This window comes from Rhipicephalus sanguineus, chromosome 6 (genome assembly GCF_013339695.2).
Source record: "Rhipicephalus sanguineus isolate Rsan-2018 chromosome 6, BIME_Rsan_1.4, whole genome shotgun sequence".
Classification (NCBI taxonomy): Eukaryota; Metazoa; Arthropoda; class Arachnida; order Ixodida; family Ixodidae; genus Rhipicephalus; species Rhipicephalus sanguineus.
Window position 1 is genome coordinate 79,018,507 of NC_051181.1, and position 17,482 is coordinate 79,035,988.

The 17,482-nt window shown below is 42.6% G+C and overlaps 1 protein-coding gene across 1 annotated transcript in view; it reads left to right on the top strand.

Moving 5' to 3' along the window:
* The window catches only part of LOC119395930 (trafficking protein particle complex subunit 10), a 91,013-nt gene that overhangs the window by 10,134 nt on the left and 63,397 nt on the right, over positions 1–17,482 (top strand). The window contains exons 2-5 of the mRNA XM_037662962.2: positions 10,330–10,411; positions 13,232–13,367; positions 13,954–14,153; positions 16,795–16,978. Of these exons, the coding sequence (XP_037518890.1) occupies positions 10,330–10,411; positions 13,232–13,367; positions 13,954–14,153; positions 16,795–16,978 (602 nt within the window). The remainder of the gene's footprint in view (positions 1–10,329; positions 10,412–13,231; positions 13,368–13,953; positions 14,154–16,794; positions 16,979–17,482) is intronic.

Below are 17,482 nucleotides of genomic sequence, written 5' to 3' on the forward strand. Positions count from 1 at the left end.
GTGGAGCATCTTTATGCAACGTTAGTGGATGAGCCTAATCAAGTTATCCTTATAATGTTATTGAATTGATATAAAAGGTTGAAACAAAGAGTAAAATGGCGCATCTTTATGCAATGTTAGTGGATGAGCCTAATCAAGTTATCCTTATAATGTTATTGAATTAAAGGTTGAAACAAAGAGTACAATGGAGCATCTTTATGCAGCGTTAGTGGATGAGCCTAATCAAGTTATCCTTGTAATGTTATTGAATTGATATAAAAGGTTGAAACAAAGAGTACAGTGGAGCATCTTTATGGAATGTTAGTGGATGAGCCTAATCAAGTTATCCTTATAATGTTTCACTGTTTGACATGAATCCAATGTGTTCTGGAAGGTCGCTGGATCATGCAGTGGTGTGAGACAGTGTGCTGACAAGTAGTGAGGGCCAGCATTTGACCTTCCAAATAAAACTGAAAAGATGGGAGCTGAAGAGACGAAAAATTCTTAACACAGGGTATTGCCGTCGCCAACGTTTCAAGAATTGTCGTCTTCGAGTCAGCAACGGCCTACCCTAGCGTGTGTATGTTTCGTACCTTCTCCCCCAACCAAAACAACGGCCTACCCTAGCGTGTGTATTCTTCGTACCTTCTCCCCCAACCAAAACAGACTTGCAAAGTGCACTTGCCCTCTTCTCTTCTGTTGGGGGAGAGGGTACGAAGCATACACGTGCACGTGCTAGGGTAGGCAGTTGGTGCCTCGAAAAAGGCAACACCGTTGTCGAAATGTTGGCTCCAGTGACACCACGTGTTCAAGAATTTTTCAAGCGTTTGGCCATGTATTTCGTGAAGCTAAGCATACTGTAAAAGCGTCACAACATGCACTATAGAGGAGGACTCGACAAAAAGCGAGAGCTGTTGATATTAATGGGCCCATGAAGCAGGTACATTCATACCAACAGCATGTACACAACACTGGTCCCGTGAATCAGCTTTCTTTATTATCATCTTCTCTGCTGGTTCATTTGCAGTATGCAACGTTCATATCAGTTATGTTCCGGTTATATAGTAATGTCGAGTTATATTAAATTTCCCAATTTTCTTGACAAAAGAAACGCACAACTACGTGCACAAGAACTTTGCAGAACTCTGCTTGCTCTGGCAAACATGTGATGTATTGAGTGCGCGCTAGATATGAAAAGAACAAAAGTGGGATGGGTTTGCGAAATTGCAGAAAGTTGTGATAAGAAAAGTGGGAATAGTGGATCATATTACAATGCAGCAGATAACTAAAGTGTGAGTAACGTCTATTCTTTTTGGCTGAGAAATGCCTATTGTTTTGTGCAATACGAAGTATCAGCTCATTCGTGCATTTCGGGACTCCAATATAACTATGGCACATCAGAGTTCAGCTGTTGCTGAGGGACCTGCCACGGTGGTCTAGTGGTTACAGTGCTTGACTGCTGACCCGAAGGTCTTGGGATCGAATCCCAGCCATGGTGGCTAGATTTTCGATAGAGGCAAAAATGAGGCCCGTGTACTTAGATTTAGGTGCACGTTAAAGAACCCCAAGTGGTCAAAATTTCCGGACCCCTCCTCTACAGCATCCCTCATAATCATATCTTGGTTTTGGGACATTAAACCCCAACAATTAACAATAACTGTTGCTGAGGGAATTAGTTACTTGTGTTTGCATTGAATGGATCTTGACAAATACCATGATGTAATTATGATAACTGACAACTCCGAACTAGTACGTAAAAAATCAGTGTTGTTGTGTTGACTTAGTATGAGTTGTGCTGCTTTATGTTGCTCCCTTTAACTGTATTTGTAAATCAACTGCCCAGTTGAGTTCTGTGCTAAAGATTGACCTTGCAATTTCTTCTTATCCTACAAGCAGTGCTTTAAGTTATTACTTATGCAATTTTTTAAAGACAATTTGTTAGATGCTAAAACTGGCATGAAATTCTGATTGCTACAAATTTTTTGCTTTTTCTTTCCTACCCAAATTGTGCTGATTTATTTTTCTGACTGAAACATCTGGTACACATGCACAAACAGATGCAGCATAAACACTCACTCACTCACTCACTGCTTCAGTCACTCACTTTCATTCACTCATTCACTTGCAAGGGCTTTGTGTCTCAAGCTAACCAAAATGTAGCTTTCTAACTATACATTTATGTATGGCACAGTTGTCTAGCGGAAATATTTTCATTAAAAAACTGTTAAAAATAAAATATCTTGAGCTATGCCCCAACATCGTCATTGTCAGATGGGTTTTGCCGGTATCTTAGGCTTTTCAGAAAATTGTAAGCATGTTATAGTACGTCAAAAGAAAGCCATTCCTGTACATTGTGTGTTAAAGAGCTCAGAGTTTTAATATCTGGGGTTTAACGTCCCAAAACCACGATATGATTATGAGAGATGCCGTAGTGGAGGGCTCCGGAAATTTCGACCACCCGGGGTTCTTTAACGTGCACCTAAATCTAAGTACACGGGCCTCAAACATTTTCGCCTCCATCGAAAATGCAGCCGCGGCGGCTGGGATTCGATCCCGCGACCTTCGGGTCAGCAGTCGAGCGCCATAACCACTAGACCAAAAGAGCTCGGAGTTGGACGTGTTGTTGTCATCAGGATCCTCAAAAAGAAGCACTTCATTCTCAGTTTCAGCTTAAAGCTCCACAGAAGTGTCTTCCATTGATGGGTTGTCTGTGCACTTTCTTTTGCAAATGCTCGCGTTCTCACATTCAGAAAATGGCCACCATGTTTCTTATGCAGGCATAGGAACAACCAATAATAAAGAGCAAGACAGTTAAAAATGAAGGAAAGTATAGGCAGATCCTGCCCTCTGGTGCCAAAAAGTTTGAACGAGAGGCAATTTGATGGATATATTCATGAGCAGTTCACTTTAGAAAGTATTCTTGCTTATTGTGACTGTGCTTGTCATTTGTTATGCATCGGTACAACTTCCAATAATGTCTATACACAGTGTCGGTTGAGAAAGCATTGAATACACCTGCTTTAATGAATGCTTCACGAAACTGCGCAGCGAATCCCGTAGTTAAGGGGGGTCATCTTGTCACTACTGTACAATGAAAGGAATGTAGTTTTTTACTACCAGCAGGGAATTGATTTGAATGGGTGGTTACGTTCCACAGCTTGGAGGCATGTACTCATGTGTGCGTGTAGGAGGTACATTTGGAAGCAAAATCTTTTTTGTTTTGAACGTAGCTCATAGAAAACTGTTCACTTTCTTAATGCTCTACAAACACCTTGTGAGACATCTTGTTTCAGCTCAATTAAATTTTCAGCTACATTCAAACTGGTTTGCGAGGCCATGCAACACAAACTCTACGGAACACTTTGTCACACTCAAGTGGATGCACCCATGTGTTAATGCACCACGCATTCTGACAGAGTTTGATGCAGCTTGCCCAGGTTCTGAATCAGCTTAGCCTGCTGCTTACCATTGCCAAACTGTGAAAAAGAAAATTGAATGAATAAAAAAAAGTTATTAACATGTTTATTAAAATGAAAATAGTGGCACATGTCTAGACGAACCAATCTTGCTGATTTGTTGTGTGCCACGTGTGATTCTTTGGAATGTGAATTTCTTGCTGCTAGCTTAGCATGCATGATAAAGGTGCTCTGAGTTTGCTTTCATAATCAGACAAAAGTAACACAACTTGGTTGGCTTCCTACATGAGAACTTGTTCTATACCAAATTTGTAATGACATAAGTGATGCCAGCTTTTAAGAAAAGACTGTTCTAATGCCACATACTACAAAGTTTCATACCTGATTGCGTGATTCATGCAATTAGTAACCAATATCCTTTGGAAAAAGAAATATTTGTAGATTAGAAATGGGCAAATATATGGGTAATCATTTTCAGTGAGTTGTTGTTTCCAACAAAAATAATTCTGAGTTTGATGAAGCGTTCCTTGTTAGTGATAATGTGTCTTTGACGCATTCACTTTACCCAAAAACTGCTAAGAGTGATGCTTCAACCATTGCATTCATGATTGAGTTGGCAAGATGTGTTCATACTGACCATTCAAGTTTGAACTGTCCACTGAGAGCCAATGCCAGAATGTAAACGGGAAAACTTGTGGCCGGTAGAAGCATGCACATGCTGGCTGATACCTTTTGTGAGGGTCAGGTTAATAGAAAAATCCAATTAGCTAGATTTGAGATAGATAGAGCCTACTGTAATAAATAGGGACATTCCTGTATTTTTCGTTCCTCTGCCTAAATTAAAACAAAACGGAAATTGCAGTGCTGCAACAAATAGCCATTGTAGCTTTTTATACAATGCTGCAGAAAGTTGTCAGCGGCTATAAATAATTTCCGAACAGTGAACGCACATGCATTCAAGCAAGCACACTGTAGACCTGATAAAGCTTGTACATTCGAAGCGAGTGTCATTGCTGGGCGAACTTTATCGCAGGCCGGGTGCGCAACGTTGAGCTTAGTTTGGAGGTCTCTTTGCAGGGGTCAAACAGGCTGTCCAAAAAAAGGCTTTATTTTGCACTTCTTTTCCGCATGCTCCATCCTGGCACCCAACTTCATATTGGATCACAGCACAGGGTCAGCGGATATCTTTGTGATAAAGTTATCATGACTGCGGTCTGCAAGAATGTGTTCAGTGGTTAACTCACATTGTTTTCGAGCGGCACTTTTGCTGCACCGAGCTGACGCTTATCTAACAGCTTTGTTCGGGATGTGCGGTTTATTGTCCCTGCACATTTCCACTGTAAATCCCTGTGGGACTCTGCTTCAGAGGGTCACGTTCCCAATCACTAACCATAAATGGTAAATGAAGTCTGTTTGCTCCTACAAACTTTTACCTGATTCGAAGCGGTGTCAGTCAGAAACTGTGCTACGGCCTTTGAACACTACGCACGTATGCCTTTCACGCATAAAGACATACGAGAAGTTATTTACTGTTGGTCTGCCTACATGCTCTAGTGTTTGCTTGCACAACTTGACCATATTGTGATTGCTCTGAAAGGATACACCCAGGTAGAGGCAGGTTTATCATGGAAAGTGTTGCGCTTCTGTGCTCGAGGATGTGGGTTCCATTCCCGGCCACTACGGACACATTTCAGTGAAGGCGAAATGCGAAGAACACTCATCTGCTTTTATGTAGAAGCCTGTTGAAGAACACCTGGTGGTTGAAATTAATTTGGAGTCCCCCGTTATGCTTCGCTTCGTAACGATATTGTGGTTTTGGCACATAAAACCCAGGCAAATAGAGGCACGTCTAAGAAGCAACAACTTCACATATCTCTGCATAAAGCAGTCTCTTGTTTCATCTGTGCCAGTTACAAAACTCATATGAAATATACAATATATGAAATTTCATTATGAAATACATGCGTTCTTTCCACTGGTCTGCTGAGAACTGGTTAAAAATTTGCGAGGTACAATAGGTGCTAAAGAGTGCCTTCATGGTCCCAGAAATTAAAGGAAATGAGAATGTGTACGCTTGTTCAAGTGTTTGAGAATGTTTAAGGCTTCCCTGCATGTGGCCCTAAAGTGTTAAGCACCATTGACTGGCATGACACAATAAGCTTCTGCAGAGAAACATGAGAGGCAGGTAATACAGAGAAGGAAAAGATCCAGGCAGGCTTTCCACCTTTTTCATTATAGCTTGTATTCTTAACGTTTATTTTCGACTTGAATGAGTTTCACCCAGATGTTCACCTCATCAAGCATGCCTGATCTTAATCCTCAAAGCTATGGAAAACTGCATTGCTATCTCCAACTGCACTGTCTTCAAAACAAGATTTAGGTGCAATCGTTTGCACATCTTGTCGTCTATTGAGCTTTCTGTGTTCAGCTTGCTGAACTATTGCTGAACTATTGAGCTTGCTGTGTTGTGCGTTGAGTTGGAAAAGGGCTTTTAATTTGTTAGCAGTTCCTCGTGCCACAATGTACTGGAATGTTACTCCAGGTAGCTTTGCCGACATGTACTATCCTTGTGTTTTAAAGGAAATACACTAATTCAACACTCATTAATTCGGAAAATCAGATAATTCAGACGTGTTCTCTGGTCCCGGCCAGCATTTGCATTGTTTAATGGCATCAAACTCTCGTTAATTCGGATATATTTGGCCACAACCCAGTCAATTCGGATGATCCTCGGAGTTCGCCGAACACGAACCACCGCAAATGTGCGACGCAAAGGAACGAAAACGTTATTTGTAGACATCTGAAACAGCCCCGCACTTTCAGAAAGGCGTGGTAGCCACCCACAATCACGTTGTTAGTACGTAATAAGGTATGCGTTCAGAGCATGTTTTAGATTAAGACATGCGGGTCTTGATCCGCGTTCACATTGTGAACGAAGTCGCAAATGACAAAAATTGTGGCTTTTGCAGTGTTGTTATGCAAAATAATTAACTGGATTTACATATTCCCCAAGAAAATGAAAGTGCATTAATCTAATGGTAGAGATTTATTTATTGTTTTCTTGATACTTTCGGTAATTTGGCATTCGATTAATTCGGAGTTTTCCCGGTCCCTTGAAATCCAAATTAACGAGCTTTTAAAAACTGTAACACATTACGGCTTTGCTCTGTTATTGCTGATTAATTCTAGTGCCTTAAAGGGCCCCTCACCAGGTTTGACAATTTTGAGCTAACGAGTGCAATGCATACACTGGGCGTTCACGATCCCGTCTGCCAAAATTAGCAACGCTACGCGCCGCGGAAATGGGTCAAATTTCAAGTTGAACGCTGCTTGCCCTTCCTCTCGCGGGCGCGCGCTTTAGAGAATGAGGGGATGACGTACATGAGAAAATGGCCCTACGTTGATGGTAGCGCTGTGACGTCGCTCCTCTACGTAGACGACTGTGCTCTGACGTCGCCAACAGTAGCACGTTCCACTGCGATAATTATTTGATGCGACATGTGTAGTTTGTGTAATTTGTTGCTTGAATAGATTATTAAAACATGAGAGAAATAATGAGACACACAAAGGGAATGTGTGCGTCTCTCATTTTTTTTCTTGAATCGCAGCGAGATGCGGGGCTAGTGTGCCTCCCTTTCCCATGCGTTCGTGTCCCCGCGGTTCGGGCATCGGGCAGACGCCAGCCCTGGAAACGAAAGTAATGTTCTGGCGCGTTCGAGCACTCATTATGCTCATTTATTCTATCGCGTCCAAGTAAACGTTAATGCGGCACTGGCTCATGATACCGCCACTCACGTGCCCGTACAAATGTCTCAACTTTCATGCCCATCCCGCAGAAACAGGCAGTACACCACAGAACGCTGACGAAACGCCCACGGCCGCTATATAAAAACAAAAGTAGCGGCCGTGCAACGCCGCTCGCGTGCTCGGGCTGGCTCGGGCACGTCATGCGCACGTGACCATGCATGCGCATGACGTGTTCATGCGTATGTGTCAAGTGAAGAGGGCAGGGAAGGGATTTGGCTTGCTAAGGCTCCACGGGGCGAGTGGCAAGGGTTTGAAACTCGCCTCCTCGCATCATGGTTTCGCGCCGCTACAAATTATTGTTTTTCTCAGCTCGTAATGAACCGATTTGAAAAATTCTTGCGGCATTCTGCTCTTCATTCGGCACACAACAACTTCCAGCGTCTAACTAAAATTTGATATGTGGCCTGGTGAGGGGCCCTTTAAGGTAGGTCACCACCTTCAAAAACGCATTTTTTGAAAAAAAGAAAGTTTTTTGGGGATTTAATATTTTCAAGCTCCCTGTCTATTCAAGAATATTTAGCAAAATGAATTATGCAGTTATCTTAAATCATTCGAAAGTTATGATCATTTTTCCAACTCCTCCTAGATGCATCCGAAACCGAAACTGAATGTTTCCTATTCTACAACACCTGCCCTTTCGTCATAAATGTCTTTTCATATACATATTATGTAATGCTAAGTTGTCTAAGTACGTTCTAAAGCTTGTGGAACATGATGTGTTTGATTTATTTTAAATTTTTCACTACATGACTGTGGCACACTGTAGTTTAAGTTGAGCGCGTTTTTGCTCGGCTGTCCGTGCTTTTTTGTACGCCCTTTTGAGCTCTTGGACTTAGTTCTGGCTTTTCAAGGAGAAAGTTATAGTACTTCATGAAATATGGTGACGTATAGGACGAAAAAGAAGCGTCAACGCAAGTTAGGGAATCAATATACCAAGCGTGGACCCACTGTGGAGCACGTGGATGAGAGTCAGCTGGAGACGCAAAACGAGATAGGAAAAAAACAGGTGCTTCAGCTTGTTCAAAAGGAGATTGTACCGCTTCAAAGGAGGTCCCAAGCTACGAGCCTGGTGAATTTCAGACATATTGAATGTTTCTTTGTTACACGGACATTCGGTTCAAATCTTTAAACCATTTTTCTCAAAATGGGATTTTTTGCGTCCTACAGTTACGCGAACAGTGATAACTCTTCTTCTAATAAACATTTTCATATGCAATTTTTCGTGCTCTTTTTTATAAGTGGAACTGTGCATTCAAGCAGAATGATTCAAAACTAGCGGTAACTTTTTGTACTATAGCCAATTGTGTGCAAAAGAAACATGCCAAATATCAACCTCATCAGTCTTTTTATGATAACGCAACTTAACTTAGAGATATGGCGATCGTGGAGGTTAGATGCACCGGATATTGGCCTCGCTACGTACTTGCCAAATGACATTTGAATGACTCCAACAGTTTTTTAGTTATGACTGTTGGCGCAACATGCATATTTTCGTGCATTTTCATTTTTATAAAACCATAATTAAAACTTTTGGACTAAAACTGTAAAAATTTTTCTCGAAGGTGGTGACCTACCTCAAGTCAGACAAAATTTGTAGAACCACTTTACGAGATTGCGTAAAATATTTTTTATGTTTGTTTTGCGTAATGTTTTGATTGGATTGTCCGGCGAGGGGCATTGTCAGAATTGGTCATAATTCTGTGACGGTGTTGTTGCATTCTGTGCAAGTTTTGCTTTACTCTACATTGGAATCATGACTTTTCAAAAGTTGCTTCAATTTAATAATTGAATGACAGAGAAATGTACAACACAGCAAACTGCATAATTCACATTCTCTGGAGCACAGTAGTTCGGCTTATAGTTCTGTTTGCCAGCTGCACGCCTGAGGAATCTTTTTTCAATTTTGGTCTTGCAAACGCGTCCTGTACCGATTTCCGTGTTTGTAGGTCATTTGGCCATTGTAGGCATCCGCACGTCATTTGTTTTCCCCTCTTGTTCACAGTCAGTATGGAAGCAAACAGCAAGCGGACCACAACCCCTGCTGACTTTGTCGCTGATATAATATGCATGTGACGTTTACCTGGCAGGGTACATGGTCTCCTCTTTTTTTTTTGTCTCCTCATCTACTGCCCTATATTGTAGGTTTTGTACTGGTGAGCCTTAGGTGCTGGTCGATACAACTTTGCGTGAAAGTTAGTGGAAATTTGTGGAGCCGTTGTTTGTGGTCCTGTTTGAGCTGGGGTTCAGGGCTAACTGCTGAGAAGTTTTGAACAGTATAAAGAACCTAGTTCCAGATTTTGAGGATACAGAACACCCTCTAAGCAAAAAAAAAAAAAAATCTTGTTTGGATGTGAGTGGACGCGTGACAATAAAGTTTGCCAAAATAGACCTTTTTGATACTGACTCTGAATGAAACGTTAGTGTTGTTTCCTGCCAGAAATGATGCAACAAAGCTCAGAATGTTGAGAACCGTTGCAGTGCCTCAAAAGAACCTCCAAGGTTGGGCAACATTTCCTCCCGGGCCATGGTCTGAAATTTGCAGCATTACGTTCAGCACTAGGTTCTTTCATGATTTTTTTTAGGGGCTATATAAAGGTTGTTAAAAAGGAAATAAGACAATTACCAGCTCTTATGTACTGCCAAAGTTGCTTTAATAGTCTGTTCTATCCATGTATAGACGGTTTAGCTAAGCTGAAATTTGTAGGAACACTCAGCTCTCTTCTGCCTCCCAAGCTTGCTTTCCCCACATTGCATTGCGCATGTTTCCTCTAATCTGGCTTTCTTTTTGTGCACATGCCGTGGTGATTGGCGTAGTTGTGCAGTAGTGCATAACTTTCCATGCGAAATGAGCACTTTAGTTCCCAATGTTGCTGAGAAACAACAGCCAATTTGTGGTTTCTGATAAAGATGCTTTTTTTTCTTCTATGACAATGGGTTTGTGATGTTTTTGGTGCGCTAAACCAACGCCAATGTTTTCAGTAATTATGCTTAATAAGTGAATGTTTCGGCATCAGAGAGTTAATCGTGGCTTAGTTTGGTGCTATTGTGTCAGTGAACACCCTTTTCTTTTTGCTTCTCTGTTTCTTTTAAGAGCTAAGACATTCACGCCGTTCTATGCCCTTCTCAGATGCAGGTGACAAGCAAGTGTTCAAAGCCCTTGAGCCCCTGCTCCTGGAAGGGTTGCCACAGGAGTCTGTTGAGTGGACACGGTATGTTCTTTAGCATGTCATTAACCATACATTATGCCGTTGGTTTCTTCTCACCCAAAATATGTACTAACAATGATCAATTCCTAAAATACTTTGGCAATAAAACATCGAATCAGATTTGTGTGCTATTGACAAATGTTTGGGAAAACTTGTACAACCATGTGCAGGTTAACCCCCTAAGTGCCAATTAAGCTTACAAAAAATCGTTTGAAAGTTGCCAATTTTTTTTTTATGATATGAAATGCTTCAGTAACATGTTCTAAACAGAAAAATACTTGTGGAAACATTTTATGGCAGATAATAATGCTTTATTCGTCATTTTTCGCGTTGTCATGTAATAATGCCATACCAGGGGCATTTGCAGTGTATTCCGAAATAAGTTTCTGCAACTCCAGAAAGTAAGGGTTCGATTTGACTTGCCGTGCACAAAATGCACTATTCTTTGATAGTTCCATTCAAACTAGATGAGGCTGCCATCCGTGTGGTAGTGTTCAAAGCACGGCCCTGTGCAGAGAGCCTTCTCGCACCACCTCCATCAGATTCTGGTCTCGGTCCGTGAAAACGTCATCACTATCGTCACTTGAAGAATGAAAACACAACATCAGCATCCTCATCACTTGCGCTTTCAGAAGAATGATTTCCCGCTTGAGAACACTGCAGGGATGTGGCCATGTTCATTTATAACGCGCAGGAAATGCAAGGCACTCATTTTGCCGTTCAGTGCACAGACTCTCATTCAATAAAAGAGCCAATCACAGAACCTGTGCTGCCATCTATGTTTTAAATAGCAAAACAGCATTTTGCAAGCTGGCCTCGTCAAAAGCCTCTTGGAACTTCGCTGAACAGCCATGGCGAGCGCAGGTCGTCATACGCAAAAAAAAAAAGTGACGACTGTTCATGACGAGCTCAGCTCGTCATAAGCACTTAAGGGGTTAACAGCTACTATTTCACAAGTGCGGCTGTTTCTTGTTCTATATTATGGCTTTTGTGGCTATTTCTTAACTCAGATATATAACTTCAAGGATGCCTCCATGCTACTCGCTTTCTTTAGCCACGTCATATTGATAATTAATAAGCTAACTACCAAAACTTTGTTAATTACTCACATGACTACAGATTACTCCTTATCTATAGGCTGCCAGTCTGCACACTCAAATGGAAACAGCAACTTCACTATAATTTATAAATGTCTAATTTTAATCATTTGATGCAGATAAAAAAATACACTTAGTATTCAGATTGCTGTAATTGTTACTAGTACATGTTTTTCTGTGGATTATAACCTATAGGCCTTCATTTTCTGGTGTGTTATTGGTACAATTAATGTGTCTATGGCTTGTTTTCCTTAGGGTGTGAAAGGGTAATAGGTAAGATGTCTGATTATTTCTTTCTGGTCACTTAAGAACTTTGTGTAATTAGTAATCTTTTGGTAGCACAACTTTAATGCATTTGAAAGCTTTTGCTGGATGTACATTATTGTCGAAAATATGTCCTACTTTTAATTGTGCATGATGACCATTGTGCTGTTGTGAAGTGCCTTCAAACACTTTTAAGCCATTTCAACAGCTGTCTGATGGACCCTTATCAAATTATTGTAAATGAAATTCTGAGTTCTGTCTTACGCAGAAGAAAAGAAAGTTATAAATTTCTTCTCATTCCTGCTCGTTACTAAGAGGGGACATTATTGAAATCTACAGCTATTATTTCATATGTAAAGCCTAGCTTAATCTTACAGATCAGTATTTCATCCGCGGTTCAGAACTATACTCGGGGACAACTTTCTGTGGCAATGAAAGGAAATCTACGGGGGCGGAGCGTCTGCACATGTGCTGCTACGCAAAATAGTCCGGTGTGGCGCGCGTCTCGTAACGCCGTGGAAAGTGATGGCTAGCGTTGCATTTCGACGCAAACGCTGCTTAGCGTCTAAGGTACAGGGTAAAAGGTGTGACTTTTTCAAGCACGCAAAAACGCAAAGTGAGAACGTATAAAGTAAAAGAAATACAAATATCTCGCTTGTGTGCCCTGCGTTCCATCTCAAAAAGCTACATGTAGAAAATGAAGGAGTATTTTATATATCTCACGCAGAAAATACGGACGCAATTGTGGGACTACATTTGTTAGCGGTAGGATACGTGCATTGTGGCTGTGTAGCTTTCCCTTCATTGCCACAGAAAGTTGTCCCCGAGTATAGGCAATGAGTACGAGCTGAACCTGAAATTTTTTTAGTCACTTATTTAACTTGTCGGAGTGATATCCATTGACCTAGAACAGCTGGCAGTGTAATTATATTTTTATTGTAAAGGCCAAAGTGTCTATCATAAAGTGCTGAAAGCAGAATTCTCATTTTCTATTCATAGATTTTTTCAATTTTATTTTGTTTCTTCTACGGTGGTCATGATAGTTACATTTAATTCTGATCAACTCGAGAAGGACTAGTTACGATTTTGTTCGAAAACTGTTTACACTGTTACAGCATTGCACTTATTGCATATTATAGTGTCTAGCTCTTTGATAATATTCACTTTCTGCTGCACTGATTTTGTCCTACTATCTCCAGAAACAATAGAAAGGCAGCTTTGTGTATCTCATAAACTAGTTGAGCTTCAAGAAAAATTATTACATATTTGAAACCACCATGGAAAACTAAACAAATCTATTTAGTTTCGTCAGGTTTGGACATAATATACATCAAGATATCTGCACACGCCATGTACCCCCCTTAATGGCTACACACATATATATATATGGGGAATCTTAGAGGAAAGCAGCAGGCATGGGGAAGTGGGGCAAACACTTTTGTGATCAATCACATCCATGCAGCTCCTATGGGCGGGGCCCGAAGACAGTGCGGGTGGAGTGTCGCTTCGTTGAGTACGATGCGGCCCAACTGTCCCGAGAAAAGGATGGCCGCCTGCTCGATCAGGCGCACCTACACGTGTACTGCACCGACTGCAATGTAAGCACGACTTGCAGCATCTATTTGTTGACATGCTTGCTGCGGTTGAGTGGTTGTTGTGTTGCCAAACACTCGGGTGCAGGTTCAATTCGCAAGCACTGCGGTCACTTCCAGTGGGGGTGAGCCCCATTTGAGCAAAAGTTATGGTACGTTGAACATTTGCAAGTAAGTCGATGCCAGGCTGCGATTTTGCCCACGAAAGTTCAACATACCACAACTTTTGTTCGAATGGGCCTAGGACGTCCATTCTTGTTTTACTGCATACAGTATTAATTCCAGGTTATTGCGATATGCTGAATTTATTGATAACCCTCAAAGTTTAGAAATAAAGCTTGCTCTTAAGAAAGTACTACATGAAATGTTTCATGTTTGAAAAAAGTGCAAGTTGTATACTAGAAAAATAATTGCATATTTGAAGTCAGGACATTAAAATACATAAGCTGTGAAAATTGTGCAAAAATATGCCCAAAAATAAAGAAGTACATCTAAAGCAGGGTCTCCCTGCCAACATAGTGAAATCTCTCTGGACGCGTCCTGAAGTTCAGATACACTCCTGTGCCTTTTTTTTTTCTTTTTTTCTCTGCAGGACCTGGAGACATACCGGTCTCGAGTGCGAGATGAAATTATTGAGTGGATGTCTCAGCTCAAGGAGGCCGGCATCTACGACTGGATGCTGGTCGCCGTGGAGCCGACGGACGCGCGGCGTGCCAACAAGGCCAAGCTCCTCTCGCGCGCGACTGTGTTCGACCGCATGCGCGCCGACTTCCCGAGCAAGACTTTTGACCGGTTGGTTTGGATGGATGCACCTAAAACACTTCTAAATGGGGGAATATTAAAAAAAACTCATCTCAGGAGTGTTGTCGTGGCAGCGGAAGTCAAATTCGAAAGGGCTAGAGATGGGCAAATAGTAAATTTGGGGTTCGAAGCTAATTCAAAGTGGATATTGATTTCGTTGAATTATTTCGGATCGAATAGTTTGAATAGCATATATCATGTGGTATAAGGAAGAATGAGCATTTCAGAGCATTAAGGAAATGTATGTATCCAACCAAAACGGACAAACACAGTTAATGCTGAAGAAGGCAGGAATGCAGCTAGAATACCAACTGTTTATTAACTACAGCGGGGCTCAAATAAATACAGTCATGTGGTCACATGGGCATGTCACGATCGCCTTCACGTCAACCAAAAAATGCAAAGCTCACATGCATGTATTATATCTCACGGATAACCTCACCTTAGTGGTTCTTATTATAGTTCCTTGAGGTTATAAAAAGGATCGCATAAAAGTATATTCCTTTCTTTGTAATGCCACAAAATTGTTACTACAACAAGCTTCGCCATTGTTTGCAATGTGAAATTCCTCTAGTATTTCGAAGGCCATTTTGTCGTGACTTCTGCCCCAAAATCTTGATTTGATCAAGCACCAGCCAACAATTGCACTGCTTACAATGAAGGGCTGAAGTCGATCTACTTCTCTTTTCTAATAATTTATGGTGTTCCCTGGCTGTGTCGTTTGTACAATGACCGGTCTGGCTTATGGTTACACGTTCTGGACATTTCCTAGGCCAGTAGGCAGTGCCATGTTTTGTACATACTTTTGCGACTGGGGGACCGGGTGTGGGGGGCCGAAGCCCACCACCAAGGGTTAGGAGACCTTAGAGCGTGGGGCCTGACATTCAGGACCCACGCTTTAAGGCGACGTCAGTCTTTCAAGACGACGACTGTATTTACAAAACATGTGCAGTGAGTAAGATGATTACAAAGACATCTTCAAATGTCGACTGACGGCTACGCCGAGCCTTCTCCCCGCTCTTCAAGACTGGCCTCCTCTTCCGTTGGTGGTGGCCAATTACAAGAGGGCAAGGAGCAGGGGCGTAGCCAGAAATTTTCTTCGGGGGAAGGTGGGGGGGGGGGGTCAACCATACTTTATGTGTTCGTGTGTGCGTTTTTATGTGTGCGTGTATATATATGCAAGCAAAATCGAAAATTTTTGGGGGGGGCTTAACCCCCCCCCCCCCCAACCCTTGGCTCCGCCCCTGTACCTTCATAGTTTAGGTATGGCACAGTCCAGTCGGCACCGGGGCACAAGTGGGACATTCCGCTGATCACGCGCCGGCCTCATGGTCCTTGTTCCCCCTTTTTTTCTTTCGAAGCGCGCTGCTTTCCACGGAGATCCCAAGTCAGGGAAAACCAGCCATGTAACGACCACGTTGCATCGGCAGGTGGAAGGAATGCATGGGAAAGCGCGTGTGGCTTGGTTCACGCACGGGCACGGCCTCTGCGGATGACACTTGCGCACCTGTACGTCGTTATCCCTCCTTTTCGGAGAAAGATTGCCGGTCACAACAATACTAAAATCAGGATTCTTTCTAAAGCACATCAATGCAGTGCTGTTCTGTAAAGCAAAGGAAATGAAACAATTATTTTTCAGTGCTTCTCAGTTTGAGAGAAACCACTTGGAAGTGCCAGAAGCCGCGTGGAAGTGGGAGCCACATAGCACTCAGGTGCACACCTTAGGCCTCATGGTTACTACGAGCTATATGTTTCTTTTATTGCGATAGCAGTTATATGGACACTCTCGACTAGTTTTTGCCGTCATGTCTTGTCCAATGTCCAAACTGATAACATTAACATCCCCCTCGTGCATTATGTGTTCTACTGCGGGTGAAAGTGTGCGAGCGGGGGTGACGAACGCGGCTGAAGCAGAGATCAAACGAAACCGGCCCATCTCCGTCGCTCGGAGGGCGCGTGCAATAATGTCACCCTGCTCGGGAGGCCTGCCGTTGAAGGAGAGAGGAAATGCCTCGCCCGTCTTGAACGAGCATGAAAAGACTCAAAGGGGGGGGGGGTATCGCTCAAGCAGCAAGTCTGAACTTTGATTCTCGGGGCGCGGTCGCGATCGCTGGCGGGTGCGCGCGCTATCTCGGCAGTCATCACCAGACGGCTCGTATACCCTTCTACGTGCTGTGCTGTCAACGCAAAGAGACTGTGCGGAAAGAGCGTCTCTCCCTGGAGTGGCCATATTCTCTTACACCAGCGTTTTGTAGAGTTATGCGAGATCGGATCCAAAAGAGTTAGCTGCCAACCTTACTTCGTATAACATTACAATCTGTTGCTATTGCATTCATTGCTTCGCCCTTGCGGGGAAACTGATTTTTTTTTTGCTCTGCTATGTTATACTCGAGCATTGTCCTTAACTAGGGCATTCGTAAAACAAACCTGTAGCTGTGTTTTGTAACGTAGCTTAGTTAACATCGAATGGTTTAAGTTTTTGTTTAATTCCGTAAAATGCCATAGCCCTTAGAGATTAAACTCACATTAGTCTACTGCCTGTTTAGTGGTGAATCACTGAACATGTCGGTTCGTTTCTTGTTGCCATGCATTCTTGTTGCGTTTCAACGGGCTCTGCTTGACTGCCTTGCAGATGCGTGCAGGTGTCAACAGACTCGAGCGGGTCGGTCGGCGTGGCAGCGCTGCTGGGCCGTCTGCGGCAGCTGTTGCTGCACGCCACGGGGCGCCACCTGGGTCGTTACGAGGAGCTCATACGGATGCAGCGGGAGCGACGAACTGCACCCCAGTGGTCTTTCCTGCACTTCTTTTTCCTGCAGGTATGGAGGCTGGTAGGACGTGTTGGAACCTGTTGTGGTGGTTGGACATGATTCCAAGATGGGACGGATAAGCGCAAAGGGAGTTTAGACTGCATAAAAAGAAAACAGGACTAATTTACACACGGACGTGGGAAGAACACACGAGGATGGGCGCTGACTGCCAACAAAGCTTTTATTGCGCATGCACAAATATATAGCTTACGAAAAGGGAGGGGAGGTGAGTGAAAAGGAAGATATAGTTCCAATAGCACGTGGATCTGATGATAAAAAAACAGATTCGTATATCAGTAAGATTGCTGGAGGAAGCTGAATTCCCTGTCAGAAAGGATGAGTGATGAGGCACTAACACATTTCGAGCCTATGTGCATCACTGTGAATGTTTCAGAGCTTTCTTTACATGGACCCTTACCAACAGGCTCGCTTCCAAACACTTTTGAGTTTAGACTGGTAAAGTAGTTTTCTTCAATCTGTAGTTTCATTTATTTGACAAAGGAAAAGTCTTTG